A 21,773-nucleotide genomic window follows, 5' to 3' on the forward strand; every position below is an offset into this window, starting at 1 on the left:
CCGTCTGTCACCACACTCTTCCATGAGCCTCGACTTTGTAAAGTAAAGAGCTTAATCTCGTTGTTTTCTATATCGGAATTAGTTTGCTTATAGGAACCAAAATGATTTTGTTTGCCTTGTTAGGTTACACGTATCACAAGTTCACCAAGTCGCCTTGCCTTCTGATCGAAGTACTGAATTCAAAATGACTGCAATGCTATTGATATCGTCTCCAGTTGATACGTTCTGCAGATAAGTCACAGCTGCATGGAAATAGCATTTGGCTTACCATCACGACCTCGTCCTTCGGAGGGGGCTCAAAGGGAGCAGCAGAAGTCGCCGCTTTAGCACCTTTCTTTTTGGCCCGCTGAGTTTGAAGGTTTGTGAAGTAGTTTACAGCAGCAAATTCGATAAGGGCAGCAAATACGAAAGCGAAACAGACGGCAATGAACCAGTCCATGGCGGTTGCGTAGGAAACTTTAGGCAATGAGTGCCGGGCACTGATGCTCTGGGTGGTCATTGTGAGCACGGTTGTAATTCCTGCATGGAAGACATCAGAAATAGCTGTTGTAATAAAAGCACACAATGTTTTTGCAACCATATGTGATTGTTTTATCATAAGGCGTAATATAATCTAGATTCACAAACATTTCACTGTTTCTTAGACACAAATATACTAAGTGTAACATTATCTACCATGGTGAGAAAAAAGTTTGTGGACCCTTCAGAATTTTCTGTATTTCTGCATAAATTTGAGATAAAATGTGATCAGACATTCATTTAAGTTCTAATAATATATAAAGAGAACCTGATTAAACAAACAGTACATACAACCAATCTTCTTTTTCATTTAATTATTGAGCAAAATTATCCAACATTCAATTTATTTGTTCAGAAAAAAGGATGTGAACCTTTACATTCAGTCACCGTGGCATCCCCTTGGGCAGCAATAACTTCAACCAAACGTTTCCTGTAACTCTTGATCAGCCCTACACATCGGCTTGGAGAGATTTTAGCCAATTCCTTCTTACAGAACTGCTTCAACTGAGATATATTTATGGGCTTTCTTGCATGAACTGCTCTCTTCAGGTTCTGCAACAACATTTAATTTGGGTTAAAGTCTGGACTGACTTGGCTATTCCAAACCGCAAAATCACGTCTGCTACAAAAATTCTGTTGTCGATTTACTTGTGTGGTTAGGATCGTTGTCTTGCTGCATGACCCACTTTCTGTTAAGCTTCAACTCATGGACAGATGCCCTGACATTCTCCTGTAGAATTTGCTGGTGCAATCCAGAATTCATAGTTCTGTCAATGATGGCAAGCCTTCCAGGTCCTGAGGCAGCAAAGTAGCCTCAAACAATGATACTCCCACCACCATACTTCATGGTTGGGATGAGGTTCTTATGTTGGAATGCAGTGTTTGGTTTTTCTCATTTAAGCCAAAAAGTTCCACTTTTGACTCATCTGTCTGCAGAACATTCTTCCAATAGACTTCTGGATCATCCACGTGGTCTTTGGCAAACTTGAGATAGGTGACAATGTTCTTCTTGGGGAGCAGTGGTTTCCTCCTTGCTCTCCTCCCATGCACACCATTCTTTTTCAGTGTTTTTCTGATTGTGGACTCATGAAAACTGACATTAGCCAACGCACGAGAGACCTGCAGATCCTTAGATGTTACCTTGGGGTTCCTTGTGACCTCCTGGATTGTTGTACACCTTGCTCTTGGAGTGATTTTCATTGGACAACTGCTCCTGGAAAGAGTAACAATGGTGTTGAATTTTCTCCATTTCTACACTAACTGCGTGACATTTGTACAATGCCACCTCCTCTTCGCCATTCCTCCTCATTGATAGTGCACAAGTGGATTGGTAGAGCCCAACATCTTTAGAAATAGTTTTGTAACCCTTTCCAGACCGATGAGCATCAATGACTCTTTTTCTGAGCTCCTCAGAAATCTCTTTTGATTGGGGCATGCCACGCTTGCACAAACCTGTGTGGAAAAGACCAGACTGTGATGGTGATGAACAAAGTTAATGTTTTTTTCATATAGGGAAGGGCCACCCAAAATCACCCCTGATTGTCATCCCATTAACTGAAACACCTGACTGTAATTTCCCATTAATTGAGCTGATTAACCTTGAGGTTCAGATACTTTTTCCAACAAGGAAATTGAATGTTGGACAATTTTGCTCAATAAATAAATGAAAAAGTCGTTTTTTTTTTTGCGCTATTTGTTTAATTAGGATCTTATCATCTATTATTTGGACTAAGATGAAGATCTGATCAAATTTTAAGTCAAATTTATGCAGAAATACAGAAAATTCTAAAGGGTTCACAAACTTTTTCTCACCACTGTAAGATTAATCTAAGTTGTTTTGAATAAGTAATGTACTTTAAGATTCCCTTTGGAAGTTGAGATATCATTCTCAACTCAAAGTAGACAGTAAACGGTGAATCAAGGCAAAAATGATGTGTTTGCATTGGTATGTGGAAAGGCGGGGAGACGGGGAGGAGGGGTGGAGAGGAGTGGGGATGTTCAGAGATAGAATGTGATAGGACTTTATTATGAACCGTGTGTTCAAGTAGGTAAGATTTATTCTTGAATGAGGGATTGGTCAGAGGTAAGTCATATGGTAAAAGATGCACCGGTGAGGAAATGATTGTAAATCTTGGAGCAGAGTAGGGTGAGGTTGTATTTTGTAAAACCTGCTGTACAAACGAGGCTAGATGGAGGATGGTGGCACATGGCACCAGGAAAGCACTACACATTATAAAGGAGGAAATAACAGGCCATCGGCCAGAACACAGTGGGCTTCAGCGTTTTATTGAGTTCTGGAGCCCTGGTTGAAGGTGGAACATCCTGTGGTATGGGACAGCCCAATAAATGGTGCCGCTCAAAGGTAGCGGGTGGCCAATTGCACGACCATCTGAATGCTGCAAAGGCAGTCCCAGAGGTGATATAGATGTCTTTGGCTTCTTCAGGGAGACAATATCTCTCTGTCTGTCTGTCTGTCTGTCTGTCTGTCTGTCTGTCTGTCTGTCTGTCTGTCTGTCTGTCTGTCTCTCTCTCTCTCTCTCTCTCTGCTTTGTCGCTTCCTGCGTTGGACTTTGAGTGGAAATACGATCACCACCTCATCGGGCATTTCTCCTCGTTGCAATCCTCTCATCTTCCACCCAACACTACACCTCCAGTCCTGTACCACACCAACCTGCATGACTACGGTCATCCTGCGCCAGAAAGCAGATTGTGCCTGCAGAAGTCCCTGCCTATCCTTTGTATCTGGTTGAACCCGGTATTGTCGAAGCCATTAGCGGGGGTTATTTCTTTTATTTTTCATAAGTGAATGTGCTTACCTACTCGTTTGTCCTTTGAGCACCTGGTCTGTTCCACTTATTTATTATTAGCATCTGGTATTTCTCTTCCCCATACACATTTTAATTATAAGAAACATCCTCCCACCTTTTGCCTTCTGGCCCGTGAGCAACCTCCGGTCTCGGCTTAATTTTAACGATGCTTGGATAATCATAATTGTAATTCTGAATGCAGTGCAGTGTAAATTCAAACATTGTTTCGGTCATTCACGGAGGTCTCTATTCGGCCACTGGTGCAGAGCGTCTGTGTTATCTGGGCCTCTAACATGACAAGATGTTGATAACAGACTTGCATATGAAGCTTCTGATCATGTAGTAACTTTACAGCCAAATATAAAACCACAATTTCATTTATGTATTTATCACAATAGTCACTGATGGCATAACAAATTGCTTTGTATTATATTATTGGTACTATACTTCCATTTCAGTTAATCAACTGAAAGATGTGAAACAAATGATATAATAATCAAAAAAATTAATCCATAACACAATATGTGCTGGAAAATGCCCAAGCCACCCAAGCTGCTCCTAAACTTAAATATCGGTTATCATGACATATTCCACGATCTATTCTGATTCTTACGACATATCCATCGATCCAATGGAACCATACTTTATACAGAGCACTGGTGCTGCCAAAGCAGTCTCCTGGGCTATTGTATGAGGCACAACCCTGGATGGGTCACCACTCCATCATAGGATATTCAAATGGCTCAATCATCCCAGCAAGCTGGTACTCATTTTGCCAACCAGAGAAGGATGACAGGCTGAATCAACGCCACCTGGTATTAATTCAACAGCTAAGCAGGATTTGAACTCAAGACCTTCGGATTCCAAGTCTGTCACCCTTACCATTAAGCCACCACCAGGCATATGACATATTGGACCACCGATTCGCCTGTCACGTGTCTTCAGGTGTTCTCATGATTCCATTTCACAACCATGCCCTCTTTTGCATTGTAAAAATTGGTTCTCTATGTACCTTTCATAAAAACCTGCTTCTCATAACTAAAACGTATAATCTGCCTTATGTATTACAGAGAAATAGTTAAATATGGAGCTATAGTTATTTTCGTTGCAACTCTCATGGCACAGGCAAAGCACAGCAGAAACTCAGATATAACCAGTTGATCAAGCAATCACACTGAGGGATGGAGACTGGTGTCAGCTTCGCCATGCCATATGAACCTGTGACCTTACGTTTTGCTGGCAATTACTGTATTCCTATACCATCCGCATAACCCTCACCCCAATATGGAACTTCAATAAATGTTTCCTGTCGGTGGGAAATGTAGGTAAGGCCTAATCTCAACTCTACATCGCTGTACATCAGAAATAAACCAAACAACCAAAATGCAAGACCAAAGGTCATTTTTTGCACAATTCTCTTGGTGCACATTGCTACATCTGGAACGATCACATGCTTATAGGAACAGCAAAAATGATTGGAAAATTATTTGGGCTCATTAGTTAAAGGCGCACAGATTTAGAAACTCCAGGCCCAAGCTTTGAACCAGCATGTTAATGTCGGAATGTTTACAGCATCGGAATTGAAAGCTCAAGCATAAAAGCCATGCAAAATACAAAGTGCCATTCGGAAACCAACAATATCACCATATTGTTACATGATAGCAATTTATAACACAAAATATTGATAATCGTTTTGAATCCCGGATGAGTTACATTTGTAGGTACAATTAAATAATATGGCCATTCATGAGCAATAACTCAGATGGATCATCAAATGCTTGAACAATTTTCCTTTTCTTCAATGTGTGGGAGTACAGTTAAATGCAAATTGGAGAATATCTCTTTTTCCAGTCTGACGTTTTTGGGCCACAAAGGGTCAACATAAGAAAGATCCGGATATTATGTTTAAAGCTTGCCATGGACAAAACAAAAGCATTCATCATTTTGAAATAGCATAGCATTACCTTGCTTTTGACATTGTTTGAGGAACAATTAGTTAATCGTGTATGCCTCATCAAACTGCCAAGTCTAGATTTTCATTGTACACCGAGAAAGTCAATAAAAAACGGTTTTCTCATGCTTCACAGGCAGGGAAATGCAAAATGTAAATTTCCATCTTTTCAGAGGGGATGTCAATCTATTCCATTGTAGGTGTTATAGATCTTATGAGCAGGCCATTGTGTGCTGATGTTTTGGCCAAATTCACTATTTAAAGTCTGGTTTAGGCCTGCCTCGGCCAGTCCAGAATAAATTAGCAGATGCAGAATTGTTTGGGATTTTACGTGGATGTGCCTTGCACTTGAGACATGTGATAGGTGGCTTTGAGTTTCTATCAATTAACATTACCTTATAACTGTCCAGACTCAGTGGTGTAATGGTTAGACCTGCTCTGAATTTGGGAGCTTGGCAGTTAGAACCCAGGTTGAGTCATACCAAAGGTTTTTATTTTTAATTTTTAAACTTGATGCTTCCTTGCTTGATGCTCAGTATTTGAAAGGATAGAGCATGGACAAACAACCAAAGGTGGCAATACTAGTGCAGGCTTTGTTCAGTCTCATGATCTCAACCTGTGTTGAAGTTCCTTGAAAGGGAACTAGTGTGCCATTTTAATGTTTTATGGTTCAAAAACAAAATTTTTACAGTTTAGCTTCAAAATGAATGGACAAAGCCTTACTACCTGCAGCTCCCTCCCTCATCTATGCTTCCTCTGGATGTTTGGATACCATGTTCATATCATTCGCTTTGTGCATTCATCTCATGGAAGTTTGTTTTTTTGTGACTGTAACTCACCTTGAAAGTTAGAAATCAGTTAAAAAGAAACAATATTGTCAGCGCTGTCGGAAAATACATTTTATTAAATGCATAATTGCCTTACAATTAATCTAAATGTAATCGCTTACTTTAAAGTATCTTTGTTCATGAGATATACCGAAAACAAAACTTTTAAATTCTTCAGTTGTGATATACTTGTTTGTTGTCAGGATTTTCTTTGTCAATCTGTGGAGTCAGACTATCCTCACTTTCTCATGGAGTCAGCCAGGGAACGTTTTAGCCAAGTCTTTCAGGAATTGTCCATCCTATGTATCCTCCCCCAACCCCTCTTTCCTCTACATTTCCTATACTTATCCAAGTCGACCTCTATTTTATCCTTCAATACTGCAGTTGGTGTTCCCCTCTTTCTACTGTTCCTTTTGCTGTGTTGCGTCCTGATCCATTCAGTGTTCTCACTCTTCAATGACCCTTAACTTTGCGTACAAAAAATTAGCTTGCCAAACCTGATGACTGAGGGTGCAGGAATTGGTAATTTTCTCAGGGTGCCAGTGACAACTTACCACCTCTTAGTGAAAGACACTGTGGGATCTTTAATGTCCACCAACTAATGCTACCAGACGGGACGTCCAGTTTAACGTTAATCTGAAGGAGGGCGCACGAGCGCGCATGCACGCACGCACGCACGCACGCACGCACACACACACACACACACACACACACACACACCATTGATGCCTCACCCTACCTGCGAAATACAAAGGCGACAGTTTGTAGCTGGGTCGAGATTCAAACCCAGTTTCGACAGCTCAGAGTGGAGTGGGAATACCTCTAAATGATCCTTCCAGCTGATTTGAAGAAACAGCCTCAAGGACGTTAATTAAGATATTTGGCTTTCAAGAATACATGAGTCATTACAAAGTGATTTGGTAAGTCTCAAGTAACCTTCGAATTTGCAAAAAAAAAATGAAGCTTTTCTCTGACCAACACCGAGTTACTCATTCAGGAAGGGAAATCATTAGCACCAATTTGAGAACAAAAATCGTGTTGCTTTTTAAAATCTTTTTAAGATTTTAAGTCTCTTCTGAACCTTTTTGAGGCATTTTACAATACTAGTGCGGGCCCGTAGGGGCGTGCCCGTAGGTGCGTGCCAGGATGTGCAGCTTCGTGCCTGCAGTATCAGGACCCCAGCATCAATTGTGACGTCAGATCAAACGAAGAAGAAGAATTGTGACGCCCCTCTCTCTCGCCCCCCCCAATCTCCCCCTCTCACCCCCTACCTCCCCCCTCCTCTCTCTCCCCCTTCCTCTGTCCCCCCTCCTCTCTCCCTCCCCTCTCTTGCCCCCCCTCACTCCCCTCTCTTCCCCCTCTCTCTGTAAATGTATTCACAAATGTCTACCAAGCACAATGATTAATTCCAACCTTGGGAAAAAACAGCTTTCAAACCCTTGGGAAACAGCTGTTTCCCTTGGGAAAATTCAAACCTTGGGATCAATTAATAACTTGAATAATAATTAATCAAACCTTGGGATTAAATAATTAAATAAATTAATAATAAAATAAGAATCAAACCTTGAGATTAATTAATTAATTCAAACCTTGGGATAAAACAGCTTTCAAACCTTGGGAAACACTTGGGAAACAGCTGAAATGGATGAGGAAGAACGATATCAAACTTTGAAAAGGCACATAATCAGGTCCCCAGTGTCGATTGTGACGTCATACCAAACGAAGAAAAAGAATTGCGACGTCAATCGTGCCAAAAATAAAAAATAAAAAATTTAAAAAACATTAATTGTGACGTCATTCGTGAAGTCATAGCACCGTGTCCTGTCATTGGTTGACAGATAAATGGCCGTAACATGGGAACCGCTCGTCCGATCGATATCAAACCTCGAAAAGGCACATCTGGGGGTCCCCGGCAATATTCCTGGCAAGTTTCAATCATATCGGACTGGCGGTCGTCGAGAAACGGCGGTCGCAGACAGACAAACAGACAGACAAACAGACAAAAAAACAGACAGACACACACACACACACACAGATTGCTGGAATTATAGACAGATAGTTGCTGTAATTAAAGCAAAGCAAAATATAAATGGGAAGAAAGTTTAATTCTGCCATAACTAGCTAAGGTTATAACGATGAGAACTCGAACGGCACTCAGTCGAGTGCACACCTCTGCCAGGCTGAAAAGTTTAAGTTTTGTATCCCACTGATGGGCCGGATCTGAATCCGGACCTTAACCAAAATCGAATCAGCTTGTTCTTTGTCACCCAACCAACTCATCCACCAAGTTTTGGAAGAACCTGCACACAATCTTTTGAAATTTTGTGCTATATATAGTTTTTGGCCCCCATCTCTCAATGGTAAAGAATCACTTAAAAAATTATAGTGTCTGGATCCGGATCTTCACCAAAATCGAATCACTTCATTTTCGTCACACACCCAACCTGTCCACCAAGTTTTGTCTGATTCCATCCCAAACCTTTTGATATCGTGCTATATATATCATTTTTGGCCCTATCTCTTTATGGTGGAGAATCTCTTTGAAAAATTTGAGTATCCTGATCCGAATCCGGATCTTCACCAAAATCGAATCGATTCGTCCTTGTCACACACCCAACCTATCCACAAAGTTTCGTCTGAATTTGTCAATAGCTTTTTGAGATATCTTGCTCACTGACAAATAGACAAACAGGGGTGAAAACATAACCTCCATGTACCTCCGGTGGTGGAGGTAACAAGTAACCTCACTGTAAGAACAAAACACATTGGTCTTAGAAATTGGAATGAATCACAAGAGCTATTACATATTTTCCTTACATGGACCAGTAACTCCAGGCTTATGTTCATCTTCCCTCACTACACGATAACCACATAACTATGCTTGAACCAATATTTACAAAGAGTGATTACAATCTCGACCAAATGTGAATTTCGCATTTAATTTAAAAGGAACAGCATATTCCAAACGGAAGGAAAACATTACACATCTCAAACACATTGACTTTTATATTAACGTATCTGTGGCTTGTAAATAAATCTGAAATAAAATAATTAAGAAGTGGACATTCGTGAAACTTGCCTTTAATGGTGGGACTTTATGTTGGAGTGTGAAATGGTGTGTTTTTACTTTTATTTCGAAACATGTGTTGTAAGACTTCACTGTGTCATAGCATTTATCCTAGTAATTATGCTGCTGCTAAAATGGAGAAATGTATTTCAAGGTTACTTCTCTGAGAACTATTCAAAGTTCAAGTTCCACATGATCGTGTGTGTGTGTGTGTGTGTGTCAATTTAACCTTTGTGAGGGGAGGGTTGCATTGACTTTTATTGAAGCAGATCAATGGATGAAACAAAGGCGGTGATGAAACTTAAATACCAGCTATTAACATAAAATAAAGGCCATATGAGATAATAACAATAACAACAATAAATTAATGAAACAGTTGCTACTGCTGTTAATAATAATAATAATAATAATAATATAAACAATAGCAATGGTCATAATAATTGGAAATAAGGCCGAATAAAAAAAAATACCAGTTGATTGTCCAGATAAAAAAACCCACGAACCAGGAGGCCCTTTTTTATTTATTTATTTTTTGCATACCAGGTCGAGGCTCATGTAAGAGCAAATACACAGAAACGTATAACAAGGTAGGACACAAGAGGGGTGGGAGAGGGAAACACTAAATAATGGGGAACAAAGACAATAGGATATCTGTGGAAGGGAGAGGGATGGGGCGGGGGTACACAAGGTAAACATGGACACTACAGGGACTTTCAGGAAGGAAAACAGGGGATTTGAAGGAGGTGAGTTTGGGGTGGATTAACGGGGGTAGAAAAAATCGTGGTTTTGGATGGGGGAAGATATGAGATGGTGATGAAGAGATGTTTTGAAGACCTGGAGGGAGGAGTGGGATTGAAGAGTGTGGGAGTTTATTCCAGAGGTGGGGAAAAAGAGGAATGAAAGAGTAAAGGTGAGCAGTGATTCTTGATTTTGGCAGTTTCACCAGAAAGGGGTTTTTGGCGGACCTTGAGCGCCCTGCGGAAATGTGGTGGGGACAAATCGCAGAGAGAGAAGGGGTTGCAAGGCTGGAGATGTGATCATAGAAGACAGAAAGACCACTGACCTGCCTCCAGAGAGAGAGTGAGAGACCCGAAGACTCAACCTCATCGTGGGAGATACGAATGATCCTAAAAGCCTTGGTTTCCACAGCGTGAAGTCGAGCTTGGTGTGAGGCAGGAGCACCACCCCAGAAGGGGGAGCAGTACTCCACCAGACTGCGGATGAAAGCTTTGTAAATGGTTTGAAGCTCAGGTGTGCCAAGGAAGGACTTTGCACGATGATTTGTTACTTGTTTTATGTTGTTTTTTCAAAATTGCTGCCTGGTTTTGGTACCCGCAAATCATATACCTGACACGCCAGTTTTTTTTTTTAACTCCCCACCCCCCCCTTCCTCCCCCCAAAAAATAAATTACATGAGTTGTGTACTAGACATGTCAGTTTTCTTCCCCCAAACAAACATGACGTGGGTCATATACCTGACACATCACGTACACACTCGCTCAGCCTATTAAAAATACAATCCACAGTTCTAAAGAATTACATATGTAATAAATGTATGATGATATACAAAAAACTACACACTTCGTGCATACTAAAATGATTGGCTATGCCAACTTTGTATGTAGATCTACAGTAAACATTTAATACACAGATTTATATTTGTGGGATGTGGAATCACTTGCGCTCCCTGGTCCAACTCAGTCGAAGCTCGGTAGAAGCTATAAATACTGTGTCAACAATGGGAAAATGATCGATACGAAGAATTGTGCAAGAGTCGTACGTGAAGATATGGAGTGTTAAGTGGTGCAAACTGCTTCAATATTCGGTATGTCCTTCCTTCCATCTGTCTGCAAAAAATGAAGAACAACCTTTCTAACCCACCATATTTCGTTTGTTCCCATTTTGTTGTTGTTTAATTTTTTGTGTTATTGTTTAGTTTGTGGTTTATTGTTTAGCCTGTTGGGTGAGTAACCGTCAGACCCCACAGGGCTACTTTTTAAGCGGTGCAGCCACTTCACTGCACAGCTTCCTTCGTACACAGGTGTGATTTCTTTGGGATGTTTGACAAAATAACAAATAATTTTTAAAAAGGAAGTGGGTGGGGATGATCAACTGGTGTATTTTTTTATTTGGCTTAATAATAAGGACAACTAGAACTGCCCCTTTATAACTGCGGGAAGTTATGAATCGGTACCAAGACACCCTACTTTGATAAAACTCCACTTTGTTGTGTTGAGGGTGGAGAAGAAAGTTGGGGTGGGGTGGGAGAGGGTTTGAGGTTTGGGGGGGGGGAGTTGGAGGTTAGGCAGGGTGGGGGAAGTTGGAGGCTGGAGGGAGAGGGGGAAAGAGTTTCCTGACAAGCGGTTGCAGAGAAAAACACAAACGTTCTGTGTGGACAAACAAACATACAGACAGACAAACAAACACACTGACCCAAATGCAATACCCTCTCCTCCAGCGAGGGTAAAAATAAATATAGCAACATCAACAAGGAGCCAGCCTGTAAGGCTTGGTACCCTCATAAAACAACTAACAGCATAATAGAGATGGAGAGAGAGGAGGGGTGGGGTGGGAGGAGGGGGTGGGGAGAGAGAGAGGGGTGGGGAGAGAGAGAGAGAGGGGGTGGGGGAGAGAGAAAGGGGAAGGAGAGAGGGAGAGCGAGAGCGAGAGAGCGAGAGAGACAGACAGACAGACAGACAGACAGACAGACAGAGACGGAAACGGAAACAAATGCAAACAGACACAGACAGAGAAATGGTGTGAGCATTCAGGATACTGAACATATAACTCGGACCGAGGAGGTTACTAGGTGGGGGGGGAGGGGAAGGAGAGGGGAGTGACTTGCGCTGTTTGGTGATCTTGCCCTGCCTTGCTATATATACAGTACTTGATCAAGAGCATGAATGGTGTATATAATCATGCAAAACAACATTATTTGCCAATCCAGAGTATGATCATTTTGGTATTCATTTGATATGGATGACCAGAGTGCAAAATATTTGGTAATTGTGCATTATACACAATCGTACATCTCTCCCAGAGACATTTCAGGTTAATCTGCACTATGGTTGTATCTAAAGACATGACTGACTTCAGCTGGAAATTAACACCACTGTACTTGGACGTTGGCTTGCTTGGCCTTGTGATGTGATCCCCAAGCATAAAAATTTAAATTAATAAAAACGAAAACTAATGGGCGATGAGATTGCAGACACAGATGAGTACAGAATGGCTCATCCACACGCGGAATGTTACACAAGTACAACATGACGAGTCGATCACAAACGGGTATTGCCGACCGGGGAAGTTGAAAAGCCAGGCCTTCTTTCAGCCTCCCATGTTTAATTATCTCTTGAAGATTTTAAAATGCTTTTTGGATTCTCTTGGGGGACGATGGGGGAATATGACCTTATGACCAATATGACCAATATCATCCTTATGACCAATATGGTAATAAAGGGATGACGCTTATGAACAGGGAGCAACTTACGGTCAACAAATAAAAGCAAATATTGAATTCCAGACCAGTATCAATATGGCCCATTTTATAGAAGAATGCAAGGTGATTTATTTTTTATATACACAAGAAGAGCTGAACAACAGAAGGTATGATTAACAAACTGATATACAGGGTGTGTGGGAACAAGTGGAGATAGGACAACAAACAAATGGTGCCACCAATGTGAGCAAATCAAGCTAAAGGTAAATATAGGGGCACAGTGCGCAACAATAGAAAAGACTGTGCATAGTCTGAAGGCATGATCAGATTGAGTTTATAACTCCATCATGACTACCTGTTATCTTTGAAAGTTGATTGATCATAAAACTGTCAAAAACGAACAACCAAAGGGTTTTTCACAAAGGCAGGTGAGAAATAATAATAATGCAAATTAGTAGTCCGACTTGTGTGTGCGTCACCTAATGAGCAAATGGCAGGACATGCTCTGCCGATGACCACAGACAGATCTCTACAGCATCAAGGGCAGGACCTTAACAGACCAGTGTCACATCAACATCAAGTTCATAGGGGAACAGTGATCATTGGTAGTGTCAGGTGATGTTTCCAACAAAACTCACGGACTTCCTCACCATAACTCTTGCATTTTATTCCCTTCCCAAACCTCTTCTGCTCATGTGTGAGAGTATCATGTGATAAGCGAGCATTAAACCATGAGCATCCCATCACCATTGATAATTAATCTGTTCAATTCGGGTTTATAATTATCGTGACTTGATGTAATATGGATGTGTATGAGTGGTCAGATAGTCACCATTACACTCATGTACTTTTAGGAGTTTGACATGGTCCTGTCCTCCATCACAATCCACCTTCCTGCCTCAACTCCATTAGACAGTGGATGGATAAACTGTTTTGGCAGCCTGTTTGTGTAATTTATACACAATGAGCCATGGTGCCATGCTTTGCTTGTATGTGTGGAGTTGTTTAGTAGTAAGCTTGGAATATGTGATACAGTAGTGAGGAGGAGTTGCATGGTGGAATTAAGAGGAGGTGTACGAGTGATGTCCTCCCTTGTTTGGACCCGAAAGGTGTGTGTTATCGAGCGATCCGTTAAAATGTTAGACCACCCTCCCTGCCTTTGAAATGCCGCAGCTCGAGGACCAATCTCTGATGTTTATTAATCATGAAGCCTATATCATGCAATTCCTACCTCGATCAACTCTATGCAATGGCATGCTATTGCTGACCATGTCACCCTGCTCAGCAATATTTCCCAACTGTGTTTTTCAATGTTTCTTTTGAATTCGTCCTCCTTTGACCAATGTAGGACTTCCTGCTGTCAATGCACTTGGCAAAATACACCACTCCACCAATGTGTTGCCAATTGGAATCCTGTCTTTTGATTTGGTAACGATGCTGTGAATCATTCATCGTGACCTTGCTTTTTTATCAATGCATGCCACGTGAGTGTCTGCATTCTATATTATTTTGTCAATTATTTCTGGGTGGCCCAAGTAATATGGGACCACAAATTGTCCAATCGTGTCCACATTCTTATGTGTTGCCAGACTTGGTTTTCGAAAACTGAGCTTGCTCCTCTCATAGACATTCTCGAGCAAAATATCCTGCACTTGTCTTCGTTATCTCCATTATAGTGGCACTCCGAGATGATGGTACCACCGTCTTCACCCAAGATGCCAGTGTGTGATCAACACACTGTTTATGGCCCATGGGATAACGCTAATTCCAAAACAAAAACTTGTTTGTATGTATTGGCTTTTTTACACAGACATCCTCAACGAGCTAACATCTGATGTTGATGGGGAAATACTTTTGATGGGAGATGCTGTTGATGATGGGAGATGCTGAGATGATTGGGATATGCTGTTGGAAGATGTTGTTGATTTGTTGATGAGCATTAGGCGATGTTGTCGATGGGGAACTGTTACTGATGGAATGGTTGGTGGGGACAGGTAGCAAAGGTAGTTATCAGAGGGGGATAGTTAAGGATATTATATAACAATGCCAGGAGTTTAAATAACAAGATAGAAGAGCTTGAGGTGAAAGGAGATAACGTGGAGTACGATATAGTTTCAGGAAGTGAGACTTGTTTTAATGAGAAGAGTTGTTAGAGAACAGGACAAAAGACTCCAAGATATACAGGTGTGATAGGAAAGGGAAGGTATGAGGGAGTGTGGCAATCTGGGTAAAAGACAATATTGTATAGCGAATATCGAATTAAATTAAGGAGTGAAGTAATGTCGAGGATTCCACTATATGTGGATTGAGATCAGAGATTGTAGTAATAGTAAGACACACACACACACACACACACACACACACACACACACACACACACACACACACACACACACACACACACACACACACACACACACACACACACACACACACACACACACCATTTTCAGACAAAAAAGGAAAGGAAGCACCACAATAAATTAAAGAACACAAAAGAGCATTTTCACCAAAAGAAGAGTCTGCAAATTAAAAAGGAAGCATGACAACATGATAAGAAACTTTGGTTGATTAAATGATTGCAAAGAAAGCAAGAAGAGCACTGTTTTATCAGAATCCTCATTTTAAACTAATTTTGTTGCACTTTGAGTTTACATATTTCCAAATGTTGAAATGTTAGATATTAGAACGCTTGGGCATGTTAGAAGAATTCTTATTTGCAAGGCACTACTTCATCATGCGAAATAACTTGGAGAGAAGCGGATCGTGAATGCTTGTCCATACCAAAGACAGTGCGTGCCGGTACTGATTCCTTGTTGATCCAAAAGGAAACCTGGGACAGAATAACTGTCATGATGCATGGGATGTAAGTCTGAATCATAAAATAGCCCATCTTCCTTCGCAGGTGAAAAAAGACTGTCATGACGATGTAATCACCTGTGGAATGAGACAAAAATAAATGCAAGTTATGCTTCTTCAAAATAACATACGACAGTATCTTTAAGTGGATTTTATAAGACTTTTGTCCGTTAAATTTAACATAATAAGTGAAGCAACTCTCGAGAGTAACACATTCTTCAGACGTCTATGTGTATGATGTTGTAATAACACAGGATGCTTCAACATATCCAATCATGTGGTCTAACCCCAACAATTTCATGTGAAAGTATGTTGTTGCTCCACAGGCAGCAATCATCAAATTCACAGATACTTAAAATCCAGTTGCAATTAGCTTGAATTGGAAGCCATGATGTTTCCATAAGTAAATTCAATTTTACCAAGAGTGAATGCAACGGGTTCACCGACAGGTGAAAAATTTACAAAAATTCTTCAATTGCAAAGTGATTAGGCACCCAACTTCTATCTTATTTTTATTTTTATTTTTCAATCATGGTCAAGGCTCTTGGAAGAGCCAGTCCACAGAACAGATCAAGACACAACATAACAAAGGGAACATAAAGGGGAAACGCCAACAGCAGGGCAGAGGGAGAAACCAATAAATCAATCAGTAGACAAAGACGGACAAACAAGGGAGACAGGCAATGATGAGAGGTAGGGGAGAATGCAAGGGATGGACAATATGGATACATAAGCAAAATTTTTGGAGGAGTGGGGGTGGTTTAATGGGTGGAAAAAAGATCATGGCTTTGGATGGGGGATGACTTGAGATGGTGGTGAACAGCTGTCTTTAAGAACTGGAGGGAAGAATGAGATAGAAGAGAGTATGGAAGGTAGTTCCACAGGTGGGAAAAAAAGAGGAATAACGAAGCGGAGGTGAGCAGTGGTTCTGGATTTGGGCAGTTTCATGAGGAGGAGGTTGCTGGAGTGCCATGGGAATCCTGCAGATAACTGGAGGGGTCGGGGAGAAGGGAGGACAAAGCACGGAGAACACAGAGGGTGCAAGACCAGAAATGAGGTGGAAGAAGATAGAGACTACCGGCCTGTCAGCAATGACGAAGTGACAAGCCCATACACTCAGCTTCATCGCAAAATCTTCCAATAATCTTAAAAACCTTGGTTTCCATGGCAGAAAGCTCAGTGAGATGTGAGGCAGGAGGAGCCAGCCCAGAGAGGGAGAGGAGTACTCCACCATGCTTCAGATGAAAGCCTTGTAGGTGGTTAGGAGCTCAGGTGTGCCAAGAAAGGACTTTGACGATGGAAGATGTCCAGTCAGTGTCTGGCTTTGGAGGTCAAGTTTGAATTGTGGCTTGCCCAAGAGAGAGTGACACCCAAGAGTTTGAGTGACTGAACCTCTTTGAGACGGTAGTTGAGAAAGTAGATGGAAGGATTTGCGGTACGGTCCTTTCAAAGAGCGAGAGTGAGTGTGTGTGTGATTTCTCACGATTGAAAGACATATTCCAAGTGTTTGACCAGTTTGTGATTTTGTCAAGGTCTGAGGAGAGGGAAGAAGGCTGCAGCCTGTCAGAAGCAAGGGTGGCAATCTCGGGGTGATTGGGAGGGGGGGCATATGGCCCCCAATATTAATGTTGGGTGATGCTAATGGAAATATTCCCCCCTCCCCCAAATATTTATGCTGGTGGGGACACCAATGGCAATATCCCTCCAATATTTATGCTGGTGGGGACATCGATGGCAATATCCCCCCAATAGTTTTGCCTTTTTTTCTTCACAGTAAGTACAAATGGGCCTCATTTATCTTATGACTCGTCCACCACACAGAGCGACACGCACGACTTTTTAAAATTGCTTCCGTTTATTTATTTATTTTGCCCATTTGCATTTTGAGACACTTTCTACTTGACCATTTGAGCTTTTGTCATCAATTTTTCAACAAACCTTTATTATGAGAATTTCGAGAACACCAAGACATTTGACATTTTTTTAAAAAGGTGTTTTCCTCATGTTTCACATACATAATACGAACAAGAGCAAGAAGAGGAGTCTGAGTACAAAGTGGACGTGGACGCCCCAATGATTATTTTTCTCCCTGTGTATATTTTTTCCAATTAAAAGCAGAAAACCACAAAAAAAGTTTCCCGAATTACCACAAAGGTAATAAATAAGTTATATACGCAGTGAGAAACCTTTGATTGTTTGAGAAAGCAAAAGTGCGATCCCTCGATGAGAAATTCATCTCGGGAGTGACATATCTGGGACTGTGAGTAACAATGGATGTCGCAAGCCCTTTGTACAAGTTCAATCAAACTCTGCAAGCTGAAAAGGAAACCGTATCGGGGATGCTCACCAATGCAAAAATTGTCAGGAATGCACTTATGAAAATGTGAACTGAAGATGAATTTTCTTCATTTGTTGCTCAGGTGATCTATGAGGTGAACCACAATGTTGGAGTTCATGAGCTGGACCCCAGAAATTTGCCACGTTTCAGAAGGCCCCCAAAGAAATACACCGGTGCCTCTCCAAGTTACCATGATAATAATCTAGTGTGCCCCCCCCCGCCCCCACCAGGCACGTATTTACCTTCATCATCTCGAAACAAAGATTTATTCTCCAACATATTTGATGCCTATTCAGTATACCCTGGATAATTCCTCATGGTCAAAAAGCATGTTCTTGAGTCTTGAAAACAAAGACTGAGTGCCAAATTCAAACAGAATGATGGGGGACTCTGGATTATCTGATACTTGGGATGGCATTCCACTTCTTGGTTAATGAATGGTTAGTAGAAAAGAAGCTTCTCTGATGACAAATGATTCCGGTAATTTGTTAATCATCTTGTATCCACCATGCGAACAACCTGAATGGCACAAATCAGTTCCATGTTGAATGCTGCGGTAAACATCAGCTGTGGTTTGAGGAATATCCAGTGATGCCACATTCGGAGACCACATCTTCAGTTATCTACACCTTAATACATGTGAAAAAAATAGAGGCAATACCCGTGGGCGCTCACCTGGTAGTGGCTGGATAAGATAACCAGGGAATCACTGGTAGGCATGGATGAGCCACAATATGTAACGGAGAAGAAAGCTAATGCATATGGACTTTTTTTTTTAATGTGCTGAACAAACTGGCACTTCACGGGTGATAAAGGCTGTGGTCAAATTTCATTGAAATTGTGTGTGTGGTTTCAGAGAAGAAAGCAAACATATTTTGGGGGGCAAACCCACGTAGAATCCCGTAAACCCCAATTTTTTTTTTGATGTCATGAACAAACTTTAGTACATCGCGGGCGATGAAGGTTGTGGTGAAGTTTCATCGGAATTGTGTGTGTAGTTTCGGAGAAAAAAGCAAAATACATATTTTGGGGGGAACCCCCCCTCCACCCCCCATACATCCTCTTAGATCCCGATATTTCTAATGTCATGAAGAGACTTTGGTACATCATGGGTGATGAAGGTTGTGGTCAAGTTTCATCGGAATTGTATGTGTCGTTTCTGAGAAAGCAAATATCTCTTTGTGGGTGCAACCCCCCACCCCACCCCCCTAATAAACTTCCTCCCTCGACCCCCTTCGACCCCGATTTTTTTTATTAATGTCGTGAACATTTTTTGGTTTGTCACAGATGATGAAGGTTGTGGTTAAGTTTCATCAGAATTGCACGTGTAGTTTCTGAGAAGGCAAATACATATTTTGGGGGGCAACGCAGGTTCACCCCCTCTGGGCCTGATTTTTTTTTTAACGCCATCAACAAACTTTGGTTCACACACAGTGATGAATGTTGTGGTAAAGTATCATTTAAATGGTGTGTGTAGTTTCAGAGAAGAAGTTGAAAGCATTTGTGGATGGCCGGACAATGCGCCATCCCATAAGCCCCACAAACTACATTCCAGGTGGGCTAAAAACGATTGCTTCTGACGGGAGGGGGGAGGTTCAGGGGAGGCACACACTGGGTGCTCCTCCCCATGGATCTGCCACTGAGTGGATCACTACAGATGAGCGTTCTTTGCAATTGTTGATACTGCCCATCAGCAGCTGCATGAGCCGCTGAACACAGCATCAACTGCATAACCATCAAGTTGGCCGTAAATCAGCGTTTGGAAACAAAGCTGTTCACTTCTAAAGTGGACAAAAATCGCATCGGTATGTATCTTGAACTCAACTGTGTTCTCAACTTCCGATCCAGTTTAAAATGATCCATCAGAATTTCCACTCCAAAACTATTTTAGATGCTCGGGGAGAACTTACTGCCGCGTCACCTGATATGAGGAGTCTTTTCTACCAGGTGGAGAAACTTCGCCGACTATTGCTTGTTTGCCTTGTTACTTCATGCCAAGCAGTGCGCTCATTCAGTTCTCTCCGTCGGCTGAAAACCTGGCTCTGAAACACCATGGGACAACTGTGGTTAAATACAGCAGCAATCTGCCATACACATAAAGACTGGCTGGATCAATTACACGTCCAGGGGATAACACAAAAACTCATCAACAGGACAGAAACTCACCGCAACACATTTGGGGGGTTTAACATGGAGTAAACATCGTATACAACCATGGGAAGGTGAACATTACCTTTACATTATATTTCATGTGCATTTTTGCGTCACTTGTCTGTCACAGCGGTAACAACATCGTAACGTACATACACCCTTGCACCGTATTGTTCTTGATTTTCGCAGCATCGCCTCTAAAATCTTGTCAGCCAACTCCCCACAATGCCCAGTCATTCCGCACAATCGTGAACAGAAGTCGTCGCCCCTGGTCAGAAGGATGAGATGAGGAACGTCACGGCAGAAAGTGAGTGGAATCATCAGGAAACAGATATAGAGGATTTTCCAAAGTCAGTAATCCAAGAGTGGAGTTGGCTTTGCTTTCCATAAGCAGACAGTTTGGAGAGCAAGGCAGGATGCCAGACTGTTTTCTCTGCCAGTATACTCTTGAATATGACAGTTCGTGTGAATGTACTTGAATTTCTCAAAAATAAGAGAAAAAGGACACCGAGTATCTAAAAGGAACGTCAAAAATACATGATATTTGAGGATTTTTAATTTTCTTTTCTTTTTTGCCATTAATGGTCTTCAATCAGGTACAACTTCATGATATATATATATATATATATATATATATATATATATATATATATATATTAATATATACACACACATACATACATACATACATACATACATACATACATTGGGAGCAAACTCTGTGCAAGGCAATGGTGCTGCCAAAGCAGTCTCCTTGGCTATTGGGCACAATCCTGGACGAGTCACCACTCCAACACAGACACACATAGTGGAGTGATACATATGTAACATATGTATATGTGCATGTATATATGAACATATATAACATATATATGCATGTAACACGCAGAAACAAATGCATGGACACATCACAGCAAGTGTCATGAAAAGTATGAAAGAAATGAAATGCAAAGTGTCAGCACACGTTAAACTAAAAGGGCACTCTTCAACGTCGAGACCACCAGATATGCCTCCGTTCACATTATTTCATGACTATACATACTTGTACCAAGTTTGATTTAAATACGTGAACCCAGATTCAAAATATTAAATAATTCGAGCTGCCAGACCATGCATCCGATCAGGTTCAAATTTAAAACATTAATTCCTCATGACGACTAGATCATAATTGTGAAGTTTCACCTCAATTGATGAAATGTTTCAAGAGAAATAACTTTTTTTAAGATTTCCGTTGAATCCACCATGGCTGCCAGACCATGTGACCTATGAATTATTTGTGAACACCCTAGTATCCCCACAGCTTGGGGAACATGTGCGTGAAGTTTCCACTCAATCTGTCAAACCATTCTTGAGAACTTTTTGTTCCTCATGGATAGGCAATCATACCTGCAAATTTCACCTTGATCTGTTCAGCCGTTTTCGGAGGTGAAGATTTTTAAAGGTTTGTATGTCAAAAAAGTCTGCCGAACCACATGACTGATGATGTCATCATTTTTTCCCCCGTACAATTTCGCCCGAGATGACCCTCAAAATTTTTCATACTAATTGGATAAAAAGCATTCGACATATGCAATTATGATTTCATCCAAAATCAAATCACACATTTCCCATGGGGAGTACTTGACATGTCCCAAGTTTCACTTTTTTCCATAAAGCGGTTTCAGAGATGCATTGGTGTAAAGTTTTGTCATTTTTCCAAAATGGCTGCCACACCACATGACCTCTGACGATCATCGTCATTAGAACATTCTACTTGAGTAGTTTGCACATATGGTGAAAAATTTGTGTCAATCAGATAAGTGGTTGCAGAGAAAA

General features: G+C 41.2%; 1 protein-coding gene across 4 annotated transcripts in view; it reads right to left on the reverse strand.

Moving 5' to 3' along the window:
- The window catches only part of GABRA6 (gamma-aminobutyric acid type A receptor subunit alpha6), a 453,203-nt gene that overhangs the window by 21,250 nt on the left and 410,180 nt on the right, over positions 1–21,773 (reverse strand). For all 4 annotated transcript variants that reach the window (XM_085851838.1, XM_085851839.1, XM_085851837.1 and 1 more), the window contains 2 exons: positions 15,395–15,547; positions 269–519 (listed from right to left, as the gene is read on the reverse strand). In XM_085851838.1, coding sequence (XP_085707964.1) covers positions 269–519; positions 15,395–15,547 — 404 coding nt within the window. The remainder of the gene's footprint in view (positions 1–268; positions 520–15,394; positions 15,548–21,773) is intronic.

The sequence above is a fragment of the Eptatretus burgeri genome, chromosome 13 (assembly GCF_056783735.1).
Source record: "Eptatretus burgeri isolate ZD-2024b chromosome 13, Ebu_testis_v1, whole genome shotgun sequence".
Lineage (NCBI taxonomy): Eukaryota > Metazoa > Chordata > Myxini > Myxiniformes > Myxinidae > Eptatretus > Eptatretus burgeri.